At 52.6% G+C, this 27,493-nt stretch overlaps 1 protein-coding gene across 3 annotated transcripts; it reads left to right on the top strand.

Annotated features, from left to right (window-relative positions):
* Window positions 1-1,052: 1,052 nt before the first annotated feature.
* CSF1 (colony stimulating factor 1) lies at window positions 1,053-26,378 on the top strand. 3 transcript variants are annotated; one of them, XM_029068223.1, is made up of 9 exons: window positions 1,053-1,240; window positions 9,552-9,668; window positions 12,188-12,250; window positions 14,035-14,208; window positions 15,352-15,499; window positions 17,873-17,997; window positions 22,731-22,783; window positions 23,139-23,196; window positions 25,604-26,378. In XM_029068223.1, the coding sequence occupies exons 1-8, from the start codon at window positions 1,202-1,204 to the stop codon at window positions 23,182-23,184; spliced, it is 765 nt and encodes a 254-aa protein (XP_028924056.1). In that variant the 5' UTR covers window positions 1,053-1,201; the 3' UTR covers window positions 23,185-23,196; window positions 25,604-26,378. The 3 variants fall into 3 exon arrangements, with proteins under 3 accessions (XP_028924056.1, XP_028924054.1, XP_028924053.1); XM_029068221.1 differs by having other exon boundaries at window positions 16,928-17,997; window positions 25,607-26,378; XM_029068220.1 differs by having other exon boundaries at window positions 16,928-17,997.
* The last annotated feature ends 1,115 nt before the right edge of the window (window positions 26,379-27,493 follow it).

Genomic DNA, 27,493 nt, shown 5'->3' with positions numbered 1-27,493 from the left:
CTGGACTCCTGGATCTCGGAACTGGACTTCTGACCCGGCAGCTCAATTTGGTCCCGGGAAATTTTTCGCCTCGACCTGGGAATTCTCAGTTGCGAAGGGAAAGTCCCCTCGGCGGAACGGGGAGCCAGTGACAATACCGGTTATGCCGGGTGCTGGGAGCTCGGGCTCGGGCTCCAGCCTTGGTACGAGGCAGGAGAGACCGAGCCAAGGGGAAGGGGCAAGGGGCACCAGCAGGGGCAGAGGAAGGGGCAGAACCAGGGACGTGAGGCTGGCAGACTGGGGGCAGGGGTAGGGGCAGTGGTAGGGACCAGGGCAGGGGTAGGGGCACGAGCAGGCACGGGGGCACAGGAGGGGCGGGAGAAGGGGCAGAACCAGGGACGTGATGCTGGCAGACTGAGGGTAGGGGCACGAGCAGGCACGGGGGCACTAGCAGAGGCAGAGGAAGGGGCAGAACCAGAGACGTGATGCTGGCAGACTGGGGGTGGGGTAAGGGCAGTGGTAGGGACCAGGGCAGGGGTAGGGGCACGAGCAGGCACGGGGGCACCAGCCAGGGCAGAGGAAGGGGCGGAACAGGGGCACGATGCTAGCAGAACGGGGGCAGGGGCACGAGCAGGGGCAGAACCAGGGGCACGATGCTGGCAGATTGGGGGCAAGGGCAGGGGCAGGAGCAGAGGGGTAGGGAGAGGGGCAGGGGGAGAGGCGGGAGCCCGGAATGTCTAGCAGAAAGGCTCTCTCTGCCGAGATTCCCGTCCAATCTCTGGGTTTGGGCGCCTCCGCCTGAGAGACAATGAAGACAAAAGTCAAGGAAGGGAGGAGGCGGGACAAGGGCGGGGGGTGGGGGGTGGGGGGGCAGAAGGCGTGTGTGTGTGTGTGTGTGTGTGTGTGTGTGTGTGTGCGCGCAATTGGCTCGAAGCCGAGGTGATTTCCCATAAACCACATGCTCCCAGTGCAGTTTAAAAAGGCCGAGCCCGGCGGGCCGCGGCAGCCCATCTGCTCTCGGCTTCGCGGAAAGCGAAAGTTAGCTCGGCTTCTCCCAGGGCCGCCGGCTCGGCTCGGCTCGGCAAGGCTCGGCTCGGCTCGGCTCGGCTGGGCTGGACTCCTGGACTTATCGCCCCCCAGCCCCGGCCACCCCGGAGCTTGCCCCGGAGCCGCGCGTTTGCCCCGGAGCTGCGAGGGGCCGGGACCCAGACTCGGCGCCCCTATGACCCCGAGGGCAGCAGGGCACCGTCGCCCCTCCCAGGTAGGCGGCTGGGAGGAGAGGGAAGAGAGGCCGGCTACCTATTCCTGCCCCCCTCGGAGGGAAGCCATCAATTCTGCGCATAACGGGCTGTTTCCCCACCTCATCTCCCCTAGTCTCTCTCCTCTCCCCTTCTCTTCTCTTGATCCCCGCCTGTCTTCTCTCTCTCTCGCTCTCTCGCGTTTTCCCTCCCCTTGATTTTCTCCCTTCCTCTTCTCCTCTCCAATTTCCCGCCTGTCTTCTCTCTCTCTCCCCTTTCCCTTCCCCTTGGTTCTCTCCCTTCCTCTTCTCTCCAATTTCCCATCTGTCTTCTCTCTCCCCTTTTCCTTCCCCTTGATTCTCTCCCTTCAGCTTCCCCTCTCCAATTTCCCACCTGTCTCATCTCTCTCTCCCCTTGATCCTTTCTCTTTTCCTCTCCAATTTCCCTCCTGTCTTCTCTCTCTCCCCTTTTCCCTCCCCTTGATTCTCTCCCCTCTCCTTCTCCTCCCCTTTTCCCCACCTGTCTTCTCTCTCCCCCTTTTCCCCCCTCCCCCTCCTTCCCCCTTACCCCCTCAAGTCCCCTCTTCTGTTCCATCTACTTTGCTTCTTCCTTCCACCCTCTCCCTCCCTCTGATCTACCCTCAGCTGGGAATAATTAATAACCATCGTGGTATTTGTTAAGTGCTTTCCAGGTGCCAAGCACTATGACAAGCCTGGAGGTAGACAGAATAATCGGACCAGACACATCATTCGATAGGATTTATTGAGCACTTACTATGTGCAGAACACTGTACTAAGCTCTTGGAATGTACAATTCGGCAACAGAGACAATCCCTGCCTAATAATGGGCTCACAGTCTAAATGGGAGAGAGGGACAGCAAAGCGAAACAGAACAAAACAAAACAAGACAACATCATCAAGATAAATAGAATCAAGGAGATATACATCTCATTAACAAAAAAAAGGGTAATAAAAAATATATACAATGAGCATAATGCTAAGGGGTGGGGAAGGGGGAAGAGCAGAGGGTGGGGGGGGGAAGGGGGTCCAGAAACGGACCCTATCCTTCATGGGGGATGCACAGGACTGGAGGAAGGAGAACAACTTATTTAAGCTCCAAATTTGCAGATGAGGAAACAGGCATGGAGAGGTTAAATGACTTGTTCAAGGTTACTCCACAGCAGTTCATGGGCATGGAGGAATAGGGGCTGTGAGCATTCACCAAGGGTGGGAATAAAGCTCAGAGCAGGGCAGGGACCCATTGACAAACAGCGGACACTTTCCAGCGCTTGACTCTGCAGTGCAGAGGCAAGGTGGGTGGCAGGTGACAGCTGAGAGAGGAGGGATGACAGTTTAGGTCCTCCAGTGGACAAGGACCCAGGACCAGAGCCCGGCTTAGAGCACTGGCTTAGAGCTCTTAAACAAGGGCTCGGTGTGTCCTAACTTGGCAATGCTGATGAACACTGGGTAGGAGCTGCAATCTCCTCTCCTTCCCTCTCCCCCTGAATGCTTTCATTTTCCGAGTACATTAGATTCCCCCAGGAATCATGGTCAGGCCAGGATGACCCAGGATTTGGAAGCTCCATGGGGCTGGGGCATGGTGGGCCTGAAACTCAGGGCATTCTGTTGGGTTTTGGCAGTCTTCCAAGAATCTTTGATCCATCAGACTCTATGCCCTCTCCAGCCCCTTTGAACACCATCCTGTGGGCCCTCAGGAATCACCTCATCCAGAGGGAAAGGCATCTTTGGATAAGGTTTCCTCTAGTCCAGGGATCCCCCAAACCCCAAGTACAATGCTCTGCACATAGAACTCAATAAATAGAATAAGCAGTGTGGCCTAATGGGTAGAGTATGGGCCTGGAAGTACTAAAGCCCTGGCTCTGCCACTTGTCTGCTGTGTGACCTTGGGCAAGTCGCTCAGCTTCTCTCTACCTCAGTTACTTCATCTCTAAAATGGGGATTAAGATTTTGAGCTTCAAGAGGGTAATGGACTGTGTCCAACCTGATAAGCTTGTATCTAAGCCAGGGCTTAGTACAGTGCCTAGCACATAGTAAGCACTAAACAAATACTATAAAAAAATATCATTGACTGATTGATTGAAGGGGGCTTCTCAGGGTTGCCCAAATGCCTAATAACCTCTGCCGGTGGAATGGCATGAGTTTTCATCATGCTTTCTCTGTCCCAATCTTGGTTGCTTTGGATATAACTACTCAAGGCTGGAGGGTTTGGGGGTTTGGGCATTTCTCTGACTCCTCCTTCCTCTCTCCCCAACTCTGACCATCTCAGTCCACTCCTATGGAAGTATCTGCGAAACACTAGCAGATTCTTCCCTTCCCAGTCTGTGGGGAGGCTGCAGACAGCTAGGGCCCAAGTCAATAGTGTTGGAAAGTTGGGACTGCCATGCTAAGCAGAAGCATGGAATCTACCTGAGCACAAAGGGAGAGAGTCAGGGGTGGGCCGGGACGTATACAGCACTATTGGTAGGAGACCAGTGCTGACATCTTACTGCCTCCTGCAGAGATGGCCTCCCCATTCTCCCTGACAACTTTCTGACCACTTTCTCCTTCTCCCTCCCTTCTTCCCTGACCTCCTCTGGACCAGACCCCAGAGATTGCTGAGCCTTGGCTTTGCTGACCCAGTCCTGTTAGAACCAGTGAATTTGGGCAAGGGAAGACTGGGGAAGTGGAGAAAAGTCCTCGTTCACTGCAGCAACCTAAGGTAGGGAAAAGAGGCTGGATCAAGGGTCTCTACAGGGGCATAGGGGAAGGAGCAGAGGGAAAGCCAGGGGCAAAGATGGAAAGAGAGGCAGGAACTGAGACAGAGTCAGAGTGGAGAGGGGAGCAGGGTGAAGGCAGGGTAGGCAGAAGGGAATAGGTGGGGATAGAGGTGACACTCCCCACCCCCTCACTTTCAGGAATAGCTGTGTCAGTTTGGGGGTCCTGCTTCCAGCTGAGGAGCAGAGAGGTTGGAAGGTGACAGCATCCCAGGCCAGCCCCATCTTCCTTTATCCTAAATCACTGTTCTAGTAGCAGGCCTGTGGCAAGGCTGCAGTTCTTGAGGGGCAGAGGGACGGACAGGTGAGGAAGGTGGACTGGAGGGAAAAGACAGAGGGCCAGGGTATTTATGTCTGGAGTGGCTAGAGTGTGGCTCTAATGGGTCCCAAGTGAGAATTAAGGATTACGTTCTTCTGTACCGTCCTGCAGCGTCTCTTCGGGGCCTCAGGGACCAGAGAGTCATGGGGCGGGGACTGTGAAGGGAGAGTCTATGCCTGAACTGGGAAAGGGCTTGAGGCCAGAGACAAACAGTGGGGAAGGGATAGGAAGGAAGGGGAGAAGCACTGACAGAGAAAGGTAAAAAGAGTTGAAGGAGAGATAAAGAATGAAGGGGAAGAAGGAGAGACAAGAAGAGAGCAAAGGAGATAAGCTAGGAGAGAAAAGGAGGAAAGAAAAGGGGAAGCAAGGGAGAAAAGCCAGGAGGGATATAAGGGAAAGGAGAGAAGGAGAAGGAGGTGGATTTTGGAGCAGGAGAGGGAGGAAACCTTGGCAGAATAGGAAGAGAAAAGAAAATAGGATGGGGAGAGAGGAGAGGTCCTGACTGTCAGAAAGGAAAGGATGGTTTGGGGTTGGAGGTCAGGGAAGAAGGATCAGGCGGGCAACTTGGACAGTGGATCTCTAACTGCTCTGTGGTTAGGCAGACCTGGTGGGATAAAGCAAAAAAATCAGCTCTGACCTCTGAAGAAGAGAGAATCCTGGGCAAGGAGCTAATAGAGTGGAGAGTTTTCTTAAGCAGTCTATAGGATTAATCAATCAATCATATTTATTGAGCACTTACTGTGTTTAGAACACTGTACAAAGCACTTGGGAGGACACTATAACAGAATTAATAGACACATCCCCTGCCCACTGGAGACTCCCCCCGGGTCACTCCTGGAGCAGAAGGGACCAATATCGGCAGCAGGGCATGCTAACCCCTGTTCCGCTTGGGCACTGGTGCCAATTCTAGGGGATGGTGGGGTGACCACCCCCATAGTCCAGAGGTCCCGAGAGTGACATTTTAGAAGTCCAAGATGGCTCTTCAGAAAATCCAGGGGCTTCTCAGAAAATCCCTGTCCAGCTGGGGAAGGGAGGCCGGGTGCAGCCAGGGACTCAGACGCAGTTGGGAGGAAGTGCCGAACACTGCTGTGGGAGTGAGGTGATCGCACTCACTCCCCAAAACACACAAGATAGAGTCGGGGATACCCCATAATGGAGAGGGGAAAGAGGCTCACTCCACCTCCACAGGGCTCAGGGTGAGGGACTGAGTTAGGACACAGAAGGGAAGTGGAGAAGGGAAGACTGGAGAAGTGAAAAGTCCTTGTTCACTACAGCAGCCCAAGATAGGGAAAAGAGGCTGGATCAAGGATGGAGGCAGGGACAGGGGGAAAGCCAGGGGGAAAGATGGAAGCAGAGACAGGAACCAGGACAGAGTTAAAGCAGAAAGATAAGCAGGGTAGAGACAGGGCAGGCAGAAAAGGATAGGTGGGGACAGGGTAGCTTATATCCCATCCCCTCAATTTCAGGGAAAGTTGTGTCAGTTTGGGGACCCTGCTTCCAGCTGCAGAGCAGAGAGGCTGGCACTGATATCAATGATACCATTGATTGATTGATTGATTGATTGGGTGGGTGGGTTGTTTTCATCAGACACCGGGGCTGCCAGGATCAGTGGGGGAAGGGGACTAGGGATGCTCAGAGAGCTGGTCTGAGAGATCTCTGTGGAAGGGCCAAGATTTCTAGGCAGAGCGGGGAGGCAGGTCTGGAATAGATAGGCCCTAGCCAGAGAAAGGTCCCTGAAACCCTGACACAGTCTGTTCATTTTAGTGCTAACTGGTTCGTTTAGGGGCAACACACCAGGCCCTGGGATTTCAGGCAAAGCCAAGGCTCCTTCATGATATTTATGATGAAAGCAGTGGCTGTGGGAGACAGGGTGGATGTCAACCTGGAGGAGAGCACAAGCTGAGGGCTGAGCTTCAATTTTATCCTTACATTTTTTAACTCTGCCCTCTTCTCTGCACGGCAAAATTATTTCTCCTTCCTTATTGACACCTATGTCCATTGCCCTCTTCAGCTGTTCCAGATGTTTAACTCCTTCCTCAAACCCCCCTGCCCCTCCTCCTTACCCATTCCTTGCCCTTAATGACCTGGCCACCTATTTTATTGGGAAAATTGAAAATATCTGGTGGGGTCTCCCTAAGATCTCCCTTGCCCTTCCCCAGTCCCTCCCTCCTCCTGCCCCTTCTTCAACTCTCCCATTTTACCCAGCAGTATCTTAAGTGGAGATCTCCTGCCTTCTCTCAAAATCCACCCCCTCCACCTGGGCATCTGACCCCATCCCTTCACACCTTAACAAAACGCTTGCCCCCTCCCTTCTTCCCTCTCTAATCTCCATCTTCAACTGTTTGGTCTCCACTGACTTCTTCCCCTCTACTTTCAAACATGCCGTTGTCTCCACTGTCCTAAAAAAAGCCCTCCCTTGACCCCAAGGCTCCCTCTAGTTATCACCCCATCTCCTTCCTACCATTCCTTTCCAAACTCCTTGAGTGAGTTGTCTACACCCACTATTTCAATTTCCTCTACTCCATTTCTCTCCTTGACTCCCTCCAGTCTGGCTTCTGCCTCCTTCACTCCATAGGAATTGCACTCTCAAGGGTCTTAAATGATCTTCTTGTCAAATCCCATAAACTCTGCTCCATACTAATCGACCTCGAGCACTCAGCTGCCTTCCACACTGTCAACCAACCTCTTCTCCTGGAAACATTATCCAACCTCGGCTTCCCTGACACAGTCTTCTAATGGTTCTTCTATCTCTCTGGCTGCTCGTTCTCAATCTCTTTCACTGGCTGCTCCTCTGCTTCCTACTCCCTAATTGTGGGTGTCCCTCAAGTTTCAGTTCTGGGTCCCCTTTTATTCTCCAACTGCACCCATTCTCTTGGAGAACTAATTCTCTCCCATGGCTTCAACTACCACTTCCATGTGGATTATTCTCAAATCTACATCTCCAGCCCTGATCTCTCTCCCTCTCTGCAGTCTCACATTTCCTCCTTCCTTCAAGACATCTCTACTAGTATGTCCTCCGTCACCTCAAACTTAACATGTCAAAGACAGAACTCCTTATTTTCTCACCCAAACTTTGTCCTCTTTCTGACTTTCCCATCACTGTAGTAAGTACCACCATCCTTCCTGTCTCACAAGCCCGCAACCTCGGCATTATCCTTGTCTCTTCTCTCTCATTCAACCCACATATTCAATCCATCACTAAATCCTGTTGGTTCAACCCTCACATCATCACTAAAATCTACCCTTTCCTCTCCATCCAAACTGCTACCGCATTAATCCAAGCACTTATCCTAGCTCGCCTTGATTACAGCCTCCTTGCTGACCTTCCTACCTCCCATCGCTCCTTATTCAAGTTCAGATTCATTCACTCTGCTGCCCAGATCATTTTTCTAAAACGAGGTTCAGTCCACATTTTCTCATTCCTCAGGAGGTTGCCCATCCACCTCTGCATCAAAGAGAAACTTCTTACCATCAGCTTTAAAGCATTCAATCACCTTGCCCCCCCACCTCACCTCACTACTCACTACAACCCAGCCTCCACACTTGACTTCTTTAATGACAATCTTCTCACTGTACTTCAATCTCATCTATCTCACTGCCAACCTCTCACCCACGTCCTTCTTCTGTCCTGGAACACCCTCCCGCTTAATACCCAATAGACAATTACTCTGCCCCACTTCAAGCCTTATTGATGGCACATCTCCTCCAAGATGCCTTCCCTGACTAAGCCCCCTTTTCATTTTCTTCCATTCCCTTCTCCCTTGACTTGATCCCTTTTTTCAACCCCCGACCTAACCCAACAGCACTTATGTATATATCTATAATTTATTTATATTAAAGTCTGTCTTCCCCGCTAGACTAAAAGCTCCATGTGGACAGGGAATATGTCTGTTATATTGTTATATTTTAGTCTCCCAAGTGCTTAATACTTACTGTTCACAGTAAGCACTCAATAAATATGATTGACTGGCTGACTGAGCTGGGAATTCTTCCCACCTCTAGGTTTCCCCAGATTGGATTCTGGAAACCAGTTTCTGGAACTCCAAGGGTTTCAAGAAGAGGGGAGGTTGAGGCCAAATACCACAGACACTTACCCAGTGGAAGGAGTGGAGAGAAAGGAAGTGTGGAGAAGGCATAGAGCCCCTGACTCTCCTGCAGGGAAGCGGGGAGCATCTGGCAAAGGTGGAGAAGAGTCTTTATCCATGCCAGATGCACCCCTGCTCCTCCTCTACCCACTAAGCTTGGAACTGGAACTGGGGTGAAAGTAGTCCTGGGGGGCAGAGATCAGAGACCCTGATCTTACCTCCACTTTCCCTCCCTCTTGGGTAATGAGCCGGGTCGAGGACGGGGCCCGCATCCGCTCTGATTATTTTTATCTTTAGATCTTGAACAATTTGCTTAACTTTTCTAGGCCTCAGTTTCCTCATCTTTAAATGGGGATTCAATTCCTGTTCTCCGTCCTCCTTAGACTGTGAGCCCCTTGTGGGTCAGGGACTGTGTCAGACCTGATAATCTTGTAGCTACCCCAGCACTTAGTACAGTGCTTGGCAACATAGTAAACATTTAACAAATAGCACAATTATTACCCCAGTGCTTAGCATGCAGTAAGAACTTATTAAATGCCCAGCCAAGTTGTGGGGGAATGTTAACAATAATTGTAATAATAATAATTGTGGTATTTGTTAAGTGCTTACTATGTGCCAGGCACTGTACTAAGCCTTGGGGTGGAAAGAGCATGAGGTTGGGAGTCAGAGGACATAGATTCTAATCCCAGCTCCACCACTTGCCTGCTGCATGATCTTGGGCAAGCCACTTAACTTATCTGTGCCTCAGACAACCTGATTACCTTGTATCTACCCCAGTGATTAGAACAGTGCTTGGCACATAGTAAACATTTAAGAAATACCATAATAATAATAATTATTATTATTGTTGCAAGTAAATCAGGTTGGACACACTCTCTGCCCCATATGGGGCTCACAGTCTCAATCCCCATTTTACAGATGAAGCAACTGAGGCCCAGAGAAGACAAGTGGCAGATCAGGGATTAGAACCCATGGCCTTCTGACTTCCAGGCCCAGCCTCTGTCCACTATAGAGCTATCCCAGCACCACTCATGGCCAAGCTCCCCCCTGTTCAAGCTCCTTGCACCTTGGTAGGACCCTTGGGGGCCGCTGTGGGGCTGCTCCAGGGAGGAGAGGTGGAGCATCTCTGAGCCCCACTCCTGCCCTCTCTGTTTCAGGCCTGGCTGGGCTTCCAGCTGCTTCTGGTTTGTCTCCTGGTGGTGGGCAAGCCCACCATGGCCAAGAACTGCAAGCACGTCATCGGGGCTGGCCACCTGAAGGATCTACAGCAGCTGGTGAGTCTGGCCCCACCCCCAGTCCCCTTGGGTGTCAGCTACCAGGGGTGCTGGTAAGGGTGGGGAAGGGACTGGGGAGTAGCTCCTACCTGCTCCAAATGTCACTGAACATTGGTCTCCTCAGGTCTGATGGAAGTGGTGAAATAACTTGGGGGTGTTTAGCCTGGAGAAGAGCAGACTGGGGAGGAACTGAATACTTGACTCCCATGAGTGGAGATGCTGATCAGTTGTTCCCGGGCCTTCAGAGAACCTGAAAGAGGTTTAACTTGTAGCGAAAGAGCACTGGGTTAGATAGAAGGAGCAACGTCCTAACAATCATGGGTGTTGGACATCAGATCAGAAAATTTGGAGTGGGGATGCAGTCCTCAATCTGTCTGATGTTTCAAAGCAGTGTGGAAAGCCTTCTTGCCTAGAGGACTCAGGTGATCACCTGCTTGGCAGGGGACTGGACCAGATAGCCCCTTGCCAGGCCTATATTTCTATATTGCTCACTGCTCCCTCTCCTCATCCTCTTTCTCCTCTCCTCCCTCTCCTCCTCTTCCTCCTTCCTCATCTCCTCATCATTTTCTTCCTCCTTCCTCGTCCTCTTCTTCCTCCTCTTTTCCTCCCCTTCCTCCTCTTCTTCCTCCTCATCTTCTTCCTCTTTATTCCTCCTCCTCCTCCTCATTCTCTTCTCATTCTCCTCTTTTTCCTCCTCATTCTCCTCCTCCTCTTCTTCCTCATTCTCCTCCTCCTCTTCCTCATCCTCCTTCCTTTCCCTGCTCCTGGGTGCTCCTAGGACTCCCAAGTGATGAGCAGAGGCAGAAGCTTTAAGGATCAGACCCGAGTTTGGAGGATAAGGGGAGCATGCTCAGTTCTCCAGTCACTCATCCTCCTGGGCTTGGCAGGGGTCTAGGGTGGGGGAAAGGTGGAAGAGAGAGAGGAGAGAAGAGACATCTCTCATCACTTCCTTGGGACCTCCCCCTGACATACCCCAGCCTAGCTGGCAAAGGCTCAGACTCCTGAAGCAGAGCTCCCTCAGGGTCCAAGAAGAAGAGGTCACCCAGGGACTGTCTATTTGGGCAGAGCTTCCAGGGGAGGCAGCTGGGCAATTGTCACCACCAGGCAGGGCTCCACTGCCCAAGTGGCCAGTGGTGTCCTTGGGCTCCCACACTCATGGGAATCTCATGGTAGCCTTGGGCCAGGAGGCTCCACTACCCATCGCCGTGGGGCTGGTCCTGGTCAGACACGTGGAATCGTCGTCAAAGCAGGAACAGCCAGAGGCAGATTCCTCCACTCCTCGATGAGGGTGCCGTGGCCATACAAGAGAGAATACCCATCCCCTCCCTCCACCCAGGTCACATTGGGAGAGTATGGCTAGATGTGTCTGGTGTCTGTCCAGGTAACTTACCAGATGTGCAGGGCACTAAGCCCCGCTGTTACCCAACCTGGAGATGGATTTTGCAGGCCCTCTGCCATGGCAATGGCCACAACAGTTTAAGTTCCATCTTCTCCAAATCACCCAAGACTGGGCCCAGATCCAGTGTCAGCTCAGCCGTGTGTCAGGGATTATGCTGGCATCTCCCTGGTCTGAAGCTCTGGTGGGAATTTTCCACTAAGGTCTTTGGTGGGGCTTCAAAACCCAGAGACACCTTGAACTGTATGTCCTGCCTCAGCTCAGCTCATGGGACCAGTCCCACTTCCTTGGCTAAAGACACTCCACTGAGACCCCAGTTCCAGTCTACTTCACTTGCCTCTCTTGACAGCTGAGCTGTGGCCAGACCCTGCCCCTGACGAGACTACTGCAGTAGCTTCCCCTGCTCCCATTCCCTCTTACTGAGTCAGGCACAAGACCTCCCCAGTAGCAAGGGCTGATTCCCTCCCCTTTTGCCTTCCTCACTCCACAATGCTCTGTGTCCCTCCTGTTCCAAACAAATCTGTCCCCAGCTCCTCAGTTCCTCCACCGGGGCTGTCTTCCAGGTCAGTCAGGGCTGCAGAGGAGGCACTCTCCACCCCCCATTATTCTGAAAGGGTGGCAACCTGAGAACAGGAGGGGGCCAAGGCCAGGGACCTGGTCGAAGTGGCGGTGAGGCCTCTAGAAATGTGGATGAGGGGGTTAGGGATGCCCCAGAATTAGGAGGAACCAGTACCCATTTCCCCACGGAAAAAGTCCCACCCAAAGAGGGGAGGGAAGGGAAGTGCTTGCCTACAGCTGCATCTGGTTTTGGTTGATTTTCGCTCCAACACCCAGATCCTCCATCCTTGCCTGAACGCTAGTCTTGGCTGAATCCCTCACACTGAGTTCTTGTTAATCCAGCCTCTTCTGGTTCTTGGAGCCTGTCTGAAGGCAGAGGCTAGAGGTTCCTTCCTCCCTACATTTCCCTTCTCCTGCCCCTTTCCCAGGCTCCCCAATCTCAGCTCCTTCCACTCAAACCTCAGCCCTGATGTGTGCCCTGTCCAGTGGGTCATCAGGACCATGTGCAGAGAGGGTCTGCCCACTATCTGGCCCCAGATCCTTATGTCCACCCTGCCTGTTGCAGATTGACAGCCAGATGGAGTCTTCCTGCCAGATCTCCTTCGAGTTTGCCGACCGGGACCAGCTGGTGAGTGACTCGTTGACAAATTCCTGTTTGACGGAGCCCACTTACTCTACTCATTGGGCTTTGGAGTCAGGGCTCATGAGTTCGAATCCCAGCTCTGCCACTTGTCGGCTGTGTGACTGTGGGCAAGTCACTTAACTTCTCTGTGCCTCAGTTCCCTCATCTGTAAAATGGGGATTAAGACTGTGAGCCCCATGTGGGACAACCTGATTCCCCTATGTCTACCCCAGCGCTTAGAACAGTGCTCAGCACATAGTAAGTGCTTAACAAATACCAACATTATTAAGTTGTGAGCTCCTCGTGGGACAGGGAGTCAAACCTGATTTTTTTTTTGTCTTCCCCTGCTCTTAGTACCGTGATTGGCACATAGCAAGCACTTTACAAGTATAATAATAATTATTATTATCATTATTATCAAGAGCTCCCTGATGAACAAAGAAGCAGCATGACCTAGTGGATAGAGCCCAGGCCTGGGAGTCAGGAGGCTGTGGGTTCTAATCCCAGCTCCACCACTTGTCTGCTGGGTGACCTCGGGCAAGTCGCTTTACTTCTCTGTGCCTCAGTTAACTCATCTGTAAAATGAGGATTGACACTGGGAGCCCCATGAGGGTTAGGGACTCTGTCCAACCTGATTTGCCGTGTTTAATACAGTGCCTAGCACAGGGTAAGTGCTGACAAATACCACAAGAATGATTATTATCATTAATAATAATAACAATAATAATAATAACCAGCACCCCAAGTCATTTACAAGTCATCGTGCATCTCTAGCACTTATGTTTTTATTTTCTGTTATTCTTAGGACTTTATGTGTCTACTCTTATTTCACTGGACATTCAGTTATTTATTTTGATTGCTCTGTAAAGAAGTTCATGTCTGTTCCCCCCATTAGAACATTTGGGGCAGGGAATGGGACACATGTTTGCTTAGTTCTTCCCAAGCTCTTAGTACAGTGCATTAATAATGTTCATTCATTCATTCAATAGCATTTATTGAGGGCTTACTATGTGCAGAGCACTGTACTAAGCGCTTATAATGTTGGTATTTGTTAAGCGTTTACTATGTGCAGAGCACTGTTCTAAGCGCTGGGGTAGATATAGGGTGATCAGGTTGTCCCACGTGGGGCTCACAGTTTTAATCCCCATTTTACAGATGAGGTAACTGAGGCACAGAGAAGTTAAGTGACTTGCCCACAGTCACACAGCTGACAAGTGGCGGAGCCCCGCGGGATTCGAACCCTGAGGATGCTCAATACATGCTATCACCTCTTTACTGAAAACCTTAACTGAATGTCATAGAAACATGGGATAGAGTGAATGAAATTTCTTCTAGGTTGCTGCTTCTTTAATTGATTGCTTTCTTTTTGGCCCTAGGCCCACACTTATTAACACCTCAATGAGGCTTAGCTAGAATCATGTAACAGCAGGTGTTGAAGCGAGAGTAGTAGTCATAAACAGTAGTCATCTTGTGGTAATAGTAGTAGTAAGTAACATTTATTGAGTACTGTAATAGGCACTTGGGAAATCTAGAATAAAAACATGATACATTCCTTGCCCACAAGGAGCTTCCACTCTAATTGGGGAGACAAACACAAAAATGCAACTAGAATGATCAATAAAATAATGGGGTACGCATATGTATGTGAATGGTGAGGAACGGGTAAATAAGATTATAAATGGTAGGGTTGGCTGAAGGGATCTTTCTAAGGAGGAAAAGAAGCCTCTCCGTCTGAGGCCCAGGGTCCATCTCTCCTTTCTGGCAATAATCTGCTCCTTGTCCCTCTCCAGAAAGACCCTGTCTGCTACCTGAAGAAGGCTGTCCTCTCGCTGGAAGACATCCTGGAGGAGAACATGCAGTTCAAGCCCAACTCTCTCAATGCCAACATCACTCAGTCACTGCAGGAGCTTCAGCTGCGGCTCATGATGTCATGTGATATCAAGAAGGACAAGGAGCACAGCAAGGTAATTGCAGCAGCTCATGGGGGCAGGCCAGTGGGGTCACAGTAGTTGGCCCGCAGGAGTGCTGCTTTGGCCCTGCTCCGCAGAGAGAAATGGGGACTGACTCTTATGACCATTCGGTGGGGTGGGGGGAGGATGAGGGAGGAGGTTGGGAGGAGCCAGTCTGCCCAGCACTGTGGTAGGCACCTGCCCCACCTGCAGGGATGGGCCCTGGGGAGTTGGGAGAGACAGACACTGTGCGGTGGAGCCTTGGTCATCCTTGAGGATAAAAACCTAGGTCCCTGGGGATTTCACCTCCTGACTGACAACAGTTTACAGAGATTAACTTGAAGGCCAGCTATGCCTAGAGCAACTGGAATACCTGGAATGTATGTGGGATTACTGAAACAGCTTCCGACACAGTCTCCCCACCACCTGCCTCTCCCCACTCCCACCCACCCTGCTGTACCTAAACCAATCTGAAGAGTGTACTCGATAGTGGCTTAGGAAATGGCTGAGTGGCTTACCAGCCAGAGTGTCTGTTGCTGCTTTGGAGACCTCAGGGCTTTTCTCCTCTGTCACCATAAACCACGCCAATTCTCCAGACCTGCAGCCTCTCAACGTGTGCCACCAGGCCTGGGGCGTTGGGCGTGGGGGTGCCCAGTGAGAGAGTGTGGGTAACTCAGTGCCGACCCTCACCACTCCAGCCACTGATGCCACCTCCGCATCTAAAGCAGGGGCCGGCCGGATGTCAGGGTAGACAATTGTTGAGAATCATTTTGACAGAGTTTCTCATGAGTCCAGTTGGCTGCTTCTATGGGAATAGGTACTACCCATGGCCCCTGACCCCGACTCTATCCTCTAGTAAGGCCTGCTCTCTACCGCTTTAGCTATGTCAGTAAAAAGGTTTGAAAGGCAGTCATTTTCATTTATACCGTTTGCATGTCCTCAATAATTGGCAACCCTGTTCCCCACACATACCCAGCCCCTGGGCCTTGCCGGTCTAGTCTCAATCCCTCTCCTCTTCCACCTTCAGGCTTTACTTTCCCCACCCCTAATGGGGAGGGTTGAGAAGGGAGATAGAAGGGGCAGTTTGGAGTTGGCAGAGACTGGAGCTCAGGGGGCAGGGTACCATTTATGTCTTACCCACCCATCCCTTCCCCCCAGGCCTGTGTGAAGACTTTCTACAAGACCCCCCTGCAAATGCTGGTAATGGTCAAAGATGTCTTTGAGGAAACTAAGAAGCTCCTGGAGAGTGATGCCGATGCCTTTGTCAAAGACTGCAGCTCTAGTTTCACCCAGTGCAACCAGCCCGGTAAGATGGGGAGGGGGAGCAGGAAACTGTGGGAGTAGGGTGGGCCTGGAGACTGGACTGCTCATGCCCAGGCCTGGGCCATTAGCCTCCGGGGAAGCAGTGCCCATTGGCTGATCCTGCAAGGGGCTCTGAGTGGGCAAATGTATCCGTGCCTTATGGCTGGGGTGGTCCCTCTGTGGTTCTCTGTGGCTTCCTGTGTACCTGGTCACTCGCATAAGCAGCATGTATGTGCCTGTATGTATGTGTGTCTGTGGATCCTGCTGAGCAGATGGGGCAGGGAGCATCATGAGATCATCAGGGTTTGAAAAGAGGCTTTCCCAGGCTCGTGGGTGTGTGTGGAGGGGGTCGCACACTGGCCTGGACCATATGCAGCTGGAAAGGGACAGAAGAAGGAGAGCCTGCTCTGCTCCGAATCAAGGATTTAGGGATTCTCCCCCATCCTAAGAATCTTGCCAGAAATCACCCGGGAGCAGTGTGGCTCCAGATGATCCCGGGATCTTTTCAGAAAGCACTTCGCCGCCCAAAGCGGATGCTTCCAATCTCTGCAAGTGTGGGGGTGAGGCCCCGGCTTCTGGCTCTCTCTACTCCGGATGGCCCCAAGGCCAACACGCCGTTCTGCATGTGCTCCTCTATGTGTCCTGTGCCAATTCCCAGGCCGGCTCACCCCGCTGCCCATGTTCTGCTGCTGCTCAGGGCCTCTCTACTCCCCAGCCATGGGGTACTCTGCTGTGTTTTGGGGAAGATGGGACGGGGAGTGGGGAAGGGCACTTGTCTCTCCCTGCGTCTGTTGCAGCTGCTGGTCATTCTCAGTGTCCAACTGGCCTGTAAACCCTGGCTCTAGGCTCTTCCTCATAGGCTCTTATCACTTGCTAACCCTGGAGAGCCTCTCCCTGCATGCCTCCCACCTAACCTCTCTGACCTTCATTCCCTCCCTCGTCTCCCATGGAGCTGAGGCCCCATCACACCCCATCTCCATCATCTGGCCTCCATCTGCATAGGTCTTGGGACTTTGGGTCTCTGGTCCTCTGCTTCTGCCACCTTTGGCCTGACTGCCTCTCAGTGTCTGTTTGTCTATGTCTTGGTGGCCATGTGGGTGCAGTGGGGGTGTCACCAACCTGTCCAGTGTTCCCTCTGGGGACCCTCTGCCCTGCCAATCTGGGAACAGCTCCCCCAGTTGTGGGGCAACTGGGTTCTGAGGTCTCCAGCCTCCCTTCTGAGGATGCCCCAGGAGGGTGATCTTGGGTCCTTATCTGGCATTGGGTAGAGGGAAGGGGCAAGAATTCCCAACTTCAGTGCTTCCCCCAGCTTATTGCCCCTTTGGAAGGCTGTGCTGGAGGCTGGTGACTCTATCTCTCTCCCTTCTCTCTCTTTCTCTCTCTCTCTATTTTTTTCTCTCTCTCCTTTTCTCTCTCTTTCTCATTCTTCCAGATGTAGTGACTGAGCCAGCCTGCAGCTGCCCAACCCCCAGAGCCACCCTTAGCGGGGAACTGGCCGCTGCCCCAACCCTCTTGCCCACCGCAGCCCAGCCAGGCAGCTTGGCTGGGGTGGGCCCTGAGGAGACAGAGGCTTCCAGTTTCTTCCCCAGGCACATGCCTGACCCTTCCCACCTTCCCATCATGTCACGAAGAGAAGCCGCCCAACATGTTTGTGAAAACACTGGTCCAGCTGAGACTGAGGGCCCCGATGGAGGCTCCACCCTCCCTGCCTCCTCCTTACCAGCAGGATCGCCCACACGGCCATCACCCACAGGATCCCCCGGGCAGAGTCTGGCGGTCCCAGATGCCTCTCCTGAATCTGAAGACCCTTCTGACTCCATGATAAGCTATGTGTCCTTGGCTCATGGGGAGACACTAGGGAATGTGGGTTTCTGGGACCCTGGGGACACAGGTTCCCAGGACCCCCGGGATGTGGGCTACCAGAGAGTCATGGTTGGGCCTACTTTGCCAGGAGTGGGCCCCAGGCCAGTGAGCACCGCTGGACTTGATGAGCGCCTCCCTGCCTCAGCATCTTCCACCACTGACTGGAGAGCCCCGGCTGGAGACACTGGTGGTGCCTGGTTGGTGATGGACAGTGCCCCGTCCAAAGGGGAAGATGGCCTGGCCTCCTCCCCGGAAAGCCGCTCTGACCCAGCCTACCATGGCAACCTGCAGTTGCGCCCTGAGGAGCCGGTCAGCCCACCCAGAAGCTTCCTTAGGGGTACTCCAGAGCCCCGCAATCAGCCACAGGGGCAGAAGAGCACCAGGGAGCGACGGAGCACCCCCCAGATCAGAGGCGAAACTGAGGGAGGAAGAGGAGGAGGCCGAGGAGTGGACAGAGGCCAGAGGGTGGCTGGTCCCAACCCGGACTTTAACGGGTTTCCTTTGACTGACACAGGCCACAAGGAGCAAAGACTGGGTCCCCCCGACCTACCAGGTCTCGTGTTCTACCTGCTGGTGCCCAGTGTCATCTTGGTCCTGTTGGCAGTGGGAGGCCTCCTCTTCTACCTGCAGAGGCATCGGGTAAGGCCCAGCGAGGGAGGGGACGGAGGGATCCTCAGCCCAAGGGAATAGCTGGACCGGAATCAGGCTGGAGTTGGGGTTGGGGTTTATGTTAGTTTTATGTTGGGATTTGGGTTGGGGTTAGGATTACAGTGAGGTCTTAGATTAGTGTGAGAGTGAGGGTTTGGGTTAGGATTACAGTGAGGTCTTAGATTAGTGTGAAAGTGAGGGTTTGGGTTAGGATTAGGTTTAGCGCGACATCTGGGTACAGAGTTAGAGTGAGGGTTGGAGTTCGGGTAGAGTGAGGTTTTAGATTCCGCCACTCAAGGGAAGGGGCGTAGATATTTTGGGGTCTACAAAAGACAGGCTTTTCTGAGTGAGTTTTCCAGAATGCTCGTCTCCCTCCCCTCCCTATCCCTGATGCCACCAGGGGCAACCCAATATCCTTGCCCGTCCGGGAGCCCATCACATAGGCCTAATTGGTGAGGGTTCCCCAGGTGGTGCTGTCTCTCTCACTCCGCCCCTGGTGGGGTTGGCTCATGAACCTCCCCCTAAGCCTTTGGCCCATCAGAGAGTGGCCCACCCTGAGGGAAGCTCTGCACAACTACAGCCTCACCTCCTGAGTCCAGAGCGAAGCTCAGAAGCCACCTGGATACAGGTTCCCCAAATCTCTTGTTACCACCGATGGACAACCACACCCCCTTCACCTCACACACACACGTGCTGGAATTCAGTAGGCAGTTATCAAAGTGGAGGCTCAGGAGGATTTATTTGGTGCCAGTAGGCATTGACTATGTTTACTCTCTCTTAGACTGTGTGAGACCCATATGGAACAGGATTGTGTCCAACCTTATTAGCTTGTACCTATCCCAGTGCCTAGAATGGTGCTTGGCACATAGTAAGCACTTAACAAGTACTATTATTATTATTATTATTACTGTTGTTGTTATTTAGATTAGTGTTAGACTGAGGGCTTTGGTTAAGAGTAGGTCAGAGGTTTCTTTGTTTTTTGATTAGTTTGTACCTACCCCAGCACTTAGTACAGTGCTTGGCACAAAGTAAGTACATAAAAATATCACAGTTATTATTATTATTTTTGTTATTATTTGTTTTTTATGACATTTGTTAAGAGTCAATTATGTGCCAGGTGCTGTACTAAGCACTGGGGTAGATACATAGCAATAAGGGTTAACACAGTCCATGTCCAACATGGGGCTTGCAGTCTTAATCCCCATTTTATAGATAAGGTAGTGACATGTCCCGGTTCACATGGCAGACAAGTGGCAGAACTGGGATTAGAGCCTAGGTCTTCTGACTCCTAGGACTGTGCTCTTTCCACTTGGCCTCACTGCCTCTCGCCTAGTTTCAAGGTCAGGGTTGCAGTGATGTTTGGGTCTATTCTGAGTTGAGATCAGGATCGGGAAAAGATTACGTTTAGTGACCTAAGGCCAGGGTGTGGGTAAAGGTCAGGTTAAAGGTTACATTTCGAGTCTTGGTTAGGATTGCTGTCGGAGTTAGGGTCAGAGCGTGGGTTAGAGTCATAGGTTACAGGTCCAGAGCATGATCCGGATTTCGGTTTTGGGGATTGAGATTTGGGTCGGGGCATGGTCAGGGTCTGTTTTGGGTGAGGGGCTAAGCCTGCGGATGGTTCCTCCCCTGATCCACCGAGCCAAACTCAACCAGGAAAAGTCAGCCTGTGGTTGGGGCGGGGTGGGAAAGTGGCCTAATGCCTGGGGAGACCCTTCCAGGGCTCCAGTGGGTCTGGCAGTCCAGGCTGGGACTTCCGCTTTAGGAACCACAGGAGTGGATCCAGGGCCAACTCACAGAACCTTAGGTCCTGCTGCCCGCAGCACCTTTACTAGCCCCTCGGGTCATAAGGAAGCGGGTTCAGAGTAAGTACAACAGAGACTTGAAGCAACAATTTACCGACTTAGAGACAGTGGAAAGGCTGCTGTTTCCTCTGGGGGAAACAGACGAAGGGACGGACGGCGAGTGATGGGAAGGAGGTACGGAGGCCTCTCTGCCCTGTGTTCATTTTCAGGCAGTAAAGAGGCTGTGTGGGTGGAACGGGTGGAGAGAGAAGGAGCCGGAAGATATTCGGGTAGTCCCTAAGATCTTGAGAGGTATGGGAGAGCTTCCTGGGTCAGAGGGCAAAGGGAAAGGGCTCCCTCTAGACAGAGACCCGTGTGGGACAGTGACCGCATCCTCTCTGCTTATAGTGTTTCTAGCCCAGTGCTTAGTACGGTGCTCGGTGCAATGTAAAGACTTGACCAATACCACCCCAATTATTATACAGGATTCAGGGCCATGGAAGAAAGTGATGGGCAGAAAGAGAGGCTGAAGTGGGAGGGAGGGTGTGGAGGGTGAAGACAGCTTCTCCACGAGGGCTGCAGATTTTTCAGGGGAGAATTTGGCTAGGACTTCCAATAATGGCATTTCACCATGGTATTTATTGAAAACTCACTTTGTGCTAAGCACTGATAGGTATAAGAAAATCAGATCAGGCAGAATCCTGGTCCCACACAGGGCACACAATCCAAAAGAGAGAACGAATGGGTATTTTATCCTCATTTTACAGAAGAGGAAACTGAGGCCCAAAGTCAGACATAATTTCTTTACAAAGAGGGAAAGCAGGAGGGAGAACAAGGATCTAGCAGAGAGTAGTAAGGATATGGCAGAATGAAAAAGAGTAATAAGGTCATGTATGCAATTAGGAAATTTAAGGGTCAGGCCCAGGTTTTGCTGAGCTAATGGTAAGATTATTTCTGTGCCCCACCTCCAGCCTGGCCTCCTTCCCAGTCAGACTGAAACCTGCACACCCTCCTCTCTTTCCTGCTTTCTTCTACTCTTTCCTCCCCTACCTCTCTGCTCCTCTGCCCTGTTGCCCTTCTGCTCTTATGCTCTTATACCCCCCGCACCCTGCCATCCTCCATTCCCATGTGCCCTCTCTGCCCCTTTGCCCCTGCCCTCAGTATATGGTGCAGGCTCCACTGTGGAAACTTCAGGAAAGGGAAATCCAATAGAAATGATTAAATCTGTGGCCCAGCAAAGGGCAAATGTCTCAAGCAAGTTTCTGATTCTATGCTCCCTCTTGCCCTGCCCCCTCACCCCCTGTTCCAGCCTGGCCTGGCAGTCAAATGAAACCCCATCCCCAGGCTTCTTGATTGAGTCTGACAGGGTGGGTGATTCAAGCCAGCACCCAGCTCCTAGCCAACAGCCTGAGACAATCCTTGCCAGAGGTCTCAGGCTCCACCCCTCCAGACAAATTTAACTCCCTCAGAAGTTTGATGTGGAATTTATAAAAACTCACTGCCCAGGTGTGCCACCAGCCCACCGGCTCTCCTGGCTCCCACAACCCTGCAGACTTTCGCCACCAAGGGCAGGTGCTCTGCCTCTCTGCCCCTCCCCTCTTAATGATGTCACCCAACTCACTTCCACTCCCAGACACCCTGTCCTGGAAGCTCCACTCATTTTCCTAGCACTCCAGGAACTAACCTGTTCCCCTAGCTGGAAACTGTGAAATCCCAGGACCCCACCCTCTCCTGACTAGGGCATCCATCCTTATGCCTGCATGGCATTAAGAGGGAGGGGCCTAAAGTGGCCATCCTTTAAGATGGCTGCCCCCACCATAGCCCAGTGTAAAGACTAATAATAATAATAATAATGTTGGTATTTGTTAAGCTCTTACTATGTGCACAGCACTGTTCTAAGCGCTGGGGTAGACACAGGGGAATCAGGTTGTCCCACGTGGGGCTCACAGTCTTAATCCCCATTTTACAGATGAGGTAACTGAGGCACAGAGAAGTGAAGTGACTTGCCCACAGTCACACAGCTGACAAGTGGCAGAGCCAGGATTCAAACTCATGACCTCTGACTCCAAAGCCCGGGCTCTTTCCACTGAGCCACGCTGCTTCTCTAACTAGGGATCAGGAGACCCAGGATTGAGTTCCAGCTCCAACCTTGACCTTCTGTGTGACTTGGGGCAAGTCGCATAATGGGATCTGTACCTCAGTTTCTTCATCTGGAGAATGGGGATAGGTGGATTGTGAACTCCAGGTGGGAAGGGGTCTGTGTCCAATCTCATAACCTAGCCCTAATTCTTTTAAAAAAACAAAACAATACAAAACAAACAAACGAAAACAAGTTCTTGGGCCCAGGGCAGTTTATAGCATCAAGGCCCTAGCTCTGTAGTGTGGGTTTTCCTTACTGTGGAGTTCATCCAGAATGTCACCCCCATGTTCAAAGAGAGCTGAGTGTCCTCGCGGGAGGGGCTCAGCCCTAGAGGAGAGTCCAGTCTATTTCCCCCTCTAGACTGTAAGCTCACTGTGAGCAGGTAATGTGTCTGTTATATTGTACTCTCCCAAACACTTAGTTCAGTGCTCTGCACACAGTAAGCACTCAGTAAATACGACTCACTGACTGACTGACTCTGGATTCTGCAGTTCCTTGGGGGACCCCCAAGGGCCCAGCTGCCTGCTCAGGGTTCTCTCCAGGTTCATTCATTCAATCATATTTATTGAATACTTACTGTGTACAGAATACTGTACTAAGTGCTTGGGAGAGTACAGTACAACAGTAAACAGACACATTCCCTGCCCACAACGAGCTTAGGTTGTGGTGTCTCCCTCATGGCTTGTCTGCCCCAGTCCCAGCCTCAGTCTCTTCAATCAGTTATATTTATTGAGGGCCTACTAGGCTCAGAGCACTGTATTAAGGGCGGGGGAGATGATGGTAAAATTATTTGCTCTTTCCAGACTCTGCGGGAGTTGCGGGCTGTACCGATTCGTATGGAACAGCCTGAGATCAGGTGAGTTTGAGCTGTGGGGGAACTGAGGGATAGGGTGGGGGGCTCTTAGAGGAGGGCTCTGCCTGGCTGCTTGGGGGCCGGGGTGAGGAGGGTAAGCTTCTTTTCCAGTCCTGCTCTTTCTTCAAATTCTGGCTTCTCCCATGCCCTGGGCCCGAGGCACCCCTGTAAGAACCCTGCCTAGGTCTTCCGGCCAGCAGGCTAGGGCCTTCAAGCCTGGAGCCCGGAGCTTGTTCCCTGGAAAAGGACAATGCTGGACCTCCGAGATGATGGAACAGTGGGAGGGCTGATTAGGGGAGGGTGAACGGATCCCTTCCCTCCAACCAAATTCTCATCCAACGTTGTGCTTCGCCTGCAGCCCCCTGAACCAGGAAGAGGACAGACGGGTGGAGCTGCCAGTATAGGAAAGCCATGAGGTGAGGACTTGGATTCTCTGGTTCCTGGTAGCCTCGGGGCGCGTGTGCATGTGTATGTGTGTGTGTGTGTGTGCGCGCGGGCGCACATGCGCTACCCCAAAAGCCCCAGTCAGGTGAAATGGTTACCCTGGGGGTGATTCCCTTGGGGGTGGGGGTGGGCAGGGTTCTAGGGAGCAGTCCAAGACTGAAGGGGATCCATGAAAATCCTTCTCAAGGACTAACTCATTAATTGTAAAATTGGCTAAGCATTTATTAGATGCCAAGTGATGGCTTAGATCGGTCATAGTCCCTACCTAATTGGGGTCCACATTCTAAGGGGAGGGACAACAGGTATTTAGTTGCCATTCTACAGGTGAGAAAACTGAGACACAGAGAAGTTAAATGACTTGCCTGAAGTCACATAACAGATAGTGGCAAAGCAGGGATTAGAACCTGGATCTTCTGGCTTTCAGTCCCGCATTCTTTCCATGAAGCCATGCTGCTTCTCACATACACAAATATCAGAGTGCTAGATGGGAGACTTGGAATTATTGCAGAGGCGGTTGGTGGATTGAGTAATTGGTTGATTGATTATAGTCTAATCCTCTAGACTATAAACTCATTATTGGCAGGGAATGTGTCTACTAATTCTGTTGTATAGTATTCTCCCAAGCCCTTAGTACAGTGTTCTGCACATAGTAAGTGCTCAATAAATACTCCTGATTGATATACGGATGGACTGGATGGAAGGGACTTGGGCTGGGTGCTGAGGGACTTGGGGAAAGGGCTTCCCTTCACACCCACTAACCAGAACTCCCCTCTACCTTCCTTCCTCTCCCAATCCCTTTCTACCTTCTCCCGGTGAGGTGTCCAGCCAGGCAGAGAACCCAGAAAGTGCGTTTGGCTGCCTGTCAGCTGCCAGCCCAACCTCCATCCCTGGGGCCACTTGGGTACCAGGACGTGCCAGGCACTACCTCCAACTTAGCTGTGGCTTAAGATTCTAGATCTCGAATGCTCGGGTCCCCAACATTCCACCATGAACCCCCACAATCCCCAATAGGGGAGGAGCTGGGCAGAAACATCGACACATAACTCCTGTTCCTCCCCCTGCCCCAACAGCCCCCCGCCTAGACTCAGTCAGTCGAATGTATTTTTAAGTGCTTAATGTGTGCAGAGTGCTGTACTAAGTGCTTGGGAGAGTACGGTATAACAATAAACAGACATATTCTCTGCCCATAATGAGCTTACAGTCTAGAGGGGGAGATGGACATTAATGTAAATAAATTACAGATGTGTACATAAGTGCTGTGGGAGATGAATAAAGGGAGCAAGTCAGGGTGATGCAGAAGGGAGTTGAAGAAAAGGAAAAGAGTTTAGTCAGGCAAGACCTTTTGGAAGAGATGTGCCTTCAGTAAGGCTTTGAAGTGGGAGAGAGTAATTGTCGGGTATGAGAAGGGAGAGCATTCCAGGCCAGAGGCAGGACGTGGGCGAGGGGTCGGCAGTGAGATAGACAAGACTGAAGTACGGTGAGAAGGGTAGCATTAGAGAAGCAAAGTGTGGGGGCTCGGTTGCAGTAGGAGAGTAGCGAGGTAAGGTAGGCAGGGGCAGGATTGAGTGATTTAAAGCCGATGGTGAGACTTGGACCAGATTGGTCCTGGCTGGCGACTTCATAGACGTCTCAAGCTTGGGAGCCCATTGGTCTCTGCTCCAGATCATTCCCCTAACTGGGAAGGCCAGGAGACCGGCCTCCTAGTGCCACAGACTCCATCAGCTGGGGTGGAGGTCAGCCTCTGGGGAGGCGCTGAGCTAGGGTCCCAAGTCAAGCTCTTGAGTCTGGTCCAGGGCATTCGGTTTTGGGAATGGAGCTTTCTGAAAGGCCGAACACAGCTGTTCAGCCGGAGAGGCCTTTGATGGCCCATTGGCCCTGGTCCAGAGAGGTCCCGTGGTCCAGGACTTAGCATGCCTGATGGGGAACTGCTCCTCCTCGCTCCTCTTTCCGGAGAGCAGCTCAGTTTCCTCCTTTAAATCATGGTTTTTTGGCTTCTTTGGCCCAAGTGCTGGGAAAAGCTGTGAGATATTTGGGTCCTGGCCTGAGGGAAGGGGGGTGGATGGAGGGAACCCCAGGGGACTCGGGGCTGGGCAGCCTTTCTTTTCCTGGGAAGGCCTCTTCCTCCTTCTCCTCCAGAACTTCGACTGGACTCTGCTGCCTATTGGCCGGGGCCTGGTTTCCCAGACAGAAGTGACTAGTGAGCAGAGAGACCCTGGCCTCCCAGGCACCCCCTGGTTTCTGGGGTTGGCGGGAGAAGTCGAGTTGGCCCAGGGTCACCACTGCCAAGTTGCCTCACCCTGCCCAGGCCCTCCTCTTCCCCTCCCTCCTCCTCAAACGTTATCCCCTCTCCCCACTGACCGGCCTCTCTTCTTTCCTCAGCAGCTGGCCCCATGGGACGGACCCTTCATGGGAGGAAGAGTCAGAAACGTCTTCCCTTCCCACGATGCCTGGCCCCCACCAAGAAGCTCCTCAACAGGACAGGAGGAGGACGGGGTGGGCGGGGACCCTGCCCCCTCTACCCTCCCGCCTTGACTCACTGAGACCGCCCCAAGGAAAGAAGGCAGGAGCCGGTGGGGATGGGGGGAGCCGCGAAGCAGCAAATATTTATTCGTGGCCACGGAGGCCGAGGCCACGTGCTTCAGGGAACTTCGGCCGATGCTCCAGAGGAACCTCGCTGCCAGGGACTGAGCATGCCCAGCCAGGATCGGAAGGTCCCCCACCCGCGCTCCTCCCCCGCATCCTCCCCCAGGCCCACACCCCAACCTCTTTAATTCCGGACACCATCTTGAGAAGCAGCTGGGGATTGGAAGGGCTGTCCAGGACTCCACCACTGTCTGACCAGGGGCTTAGGCTTCCTGCGTTCTCTAGCCTGGGATCATGAAATCGGACAAGCAGGGACTTGTCCGTTAAGCATGAGCAGCTTGCTGCGCTTTAAGCCAGATGGCTTCTGGCCCATTTCCTGCCAAAGGGAGGAGGAGAGGCTAAAGCCCACTGACCTTCCAGAATGAGAATGTGGGTAGAGAGCCCCCTCCAGCCCTTCCCTCTGATCGTCACCATCTCGTCTCCGTCACCCAGGAACTTAATAGTAATAATGAGAGTGGTATTTGTTAAGCGCTTACTACGTGCCAGGCACCGTACGAAGCTCTGGGGAAGATATAAGGTAATTGGGTTGGTCACAGTCACTGTCCCACATGGGGTCACAGTCTTAATCCCATTTTACAGAGGAGATAACTGAGGTTCAGAGAAGCGAAGGGACTTGCCCAAGATCACAGAGCAGGCAAGTGGCGGAGCCAGGGTTAGAACCTAGGTACTTCTGACTCCCAGGCCCATGCTCTACCCATTAGGCCATGCTGCTTCCCTTAGCAGCACTTTCACCTCTCTCTCTTGTTCTCGCTGCCCATCTGTCTCCTTTCCCCCTTCCCTGCCCCTTTGACCCTCCACCCAGGCCCCGCCACCAGGGCTGCCGTCCCATTTTGCTCTGTCTCCTCTCTCCCTTTTCCAAAGCTGCACCCGGGGAAACCAGCTGGGATGTTGGTTCCAGTCCAAGGGACCGAGGGAGCTTTGCACTGTGAATATTTAACTTGCCCGCTGCCTGCCCCCATGCTAGCTCCCAAGGTAGGCCACCCATTCCTGTCTTGCCCTTCCCCCTGCCTTCCCTCTGGAAGGTGGGGGTTGGAGAGGAGAGGGGCCCACCTCTGTACTTTCCATGCTGCTGCTGCTACTGTGACTGCTGCTAATGCTGTGGCTGCATGAGCTGGTTTTATGCAGTTGGGCCACGTTGAACCCCCGAACCTGAGCCGACCCCAGACGGTGCCCCATGGCTGGCTCCTGGGGACCGACTTTCTGGCTCTGCCAGCCCCAAGCTGGCCCCTGTGCCGAAGGAAATTTGGATCGTTGCACTTTTCCGGGTCTCCCACTGAAGGCTGAGCCGGGCTGGTGTCAGCTCTGCTTCCGAGATCGGCTGAGTCAGGAATCATCTGGCCTCGTGGCTCGGCAAGGATCCCGTTTTGGGGATAGAGTCGGGGTAAGGAGTGAATCAGGAGTCAGGAAGCCCCCTCTGGACTGGCTCCTTTGAGCCTGTGGGGTCTCTTTGGAGTTGCCTGGCGCTGGCCACCTCTCCCCTCCCATAGTCAAGAGCTGAGAGGACTGTCGAGACGAGGTTTGCTCTCTGTGGTGTCTGGGGGCTCTGGGACCCTTCTGTCACCTGGAACCATGCCAGCCTTTAGCCTACCGCCCGCCTTCCCTCTTCTCCTCATCCCAGAGCACCCT

Source organism: Ornithorhynchus anatinus, chromosome 7, assembly GCF_004115215.2.
Source record: "Ornithorhynchus anatinus isolate Pmale09 chromosome 7, mOrnAna1.pri.v4, whole genome shotgun sequence".
Taxonomy (NCBI): domain Eukaryota; kingdom Metazoa; phylum Chordata; class Mammalia; order Monotremata; family Ornithorhynchidae; genus Ornithorhynchus; species Ornithorhynchus anatinus.
This window is presented reverse-complemented; position numbering and strand designations above follow the sequence as displayed.

Excerpts from the sequence above, each read along its gene's own strand:
- CSF1 (XM_029068221.1), top strand. The coding sequence starts at position 1,202 with ATGACCCCGAGGGCAGCAGGGCACCGTCGCCCCTCCCAG. Across the intron at positions 14,209-15,351 it reads AGGACAAGGAGCACAGCAAG|GCCTGTGTGAAGACTTTCTA; the intron begins GTAATTGCAGCA and ends CCTTCCCCCCAG. Across the intron at positions 15,500-16,927 it reads CACCCAGTGCAACCAGCCCG|ATGTAGTGACTGAGCCAGCC; the intron begins GTAAGATGGGGA and ends TCATTCTTCCAG.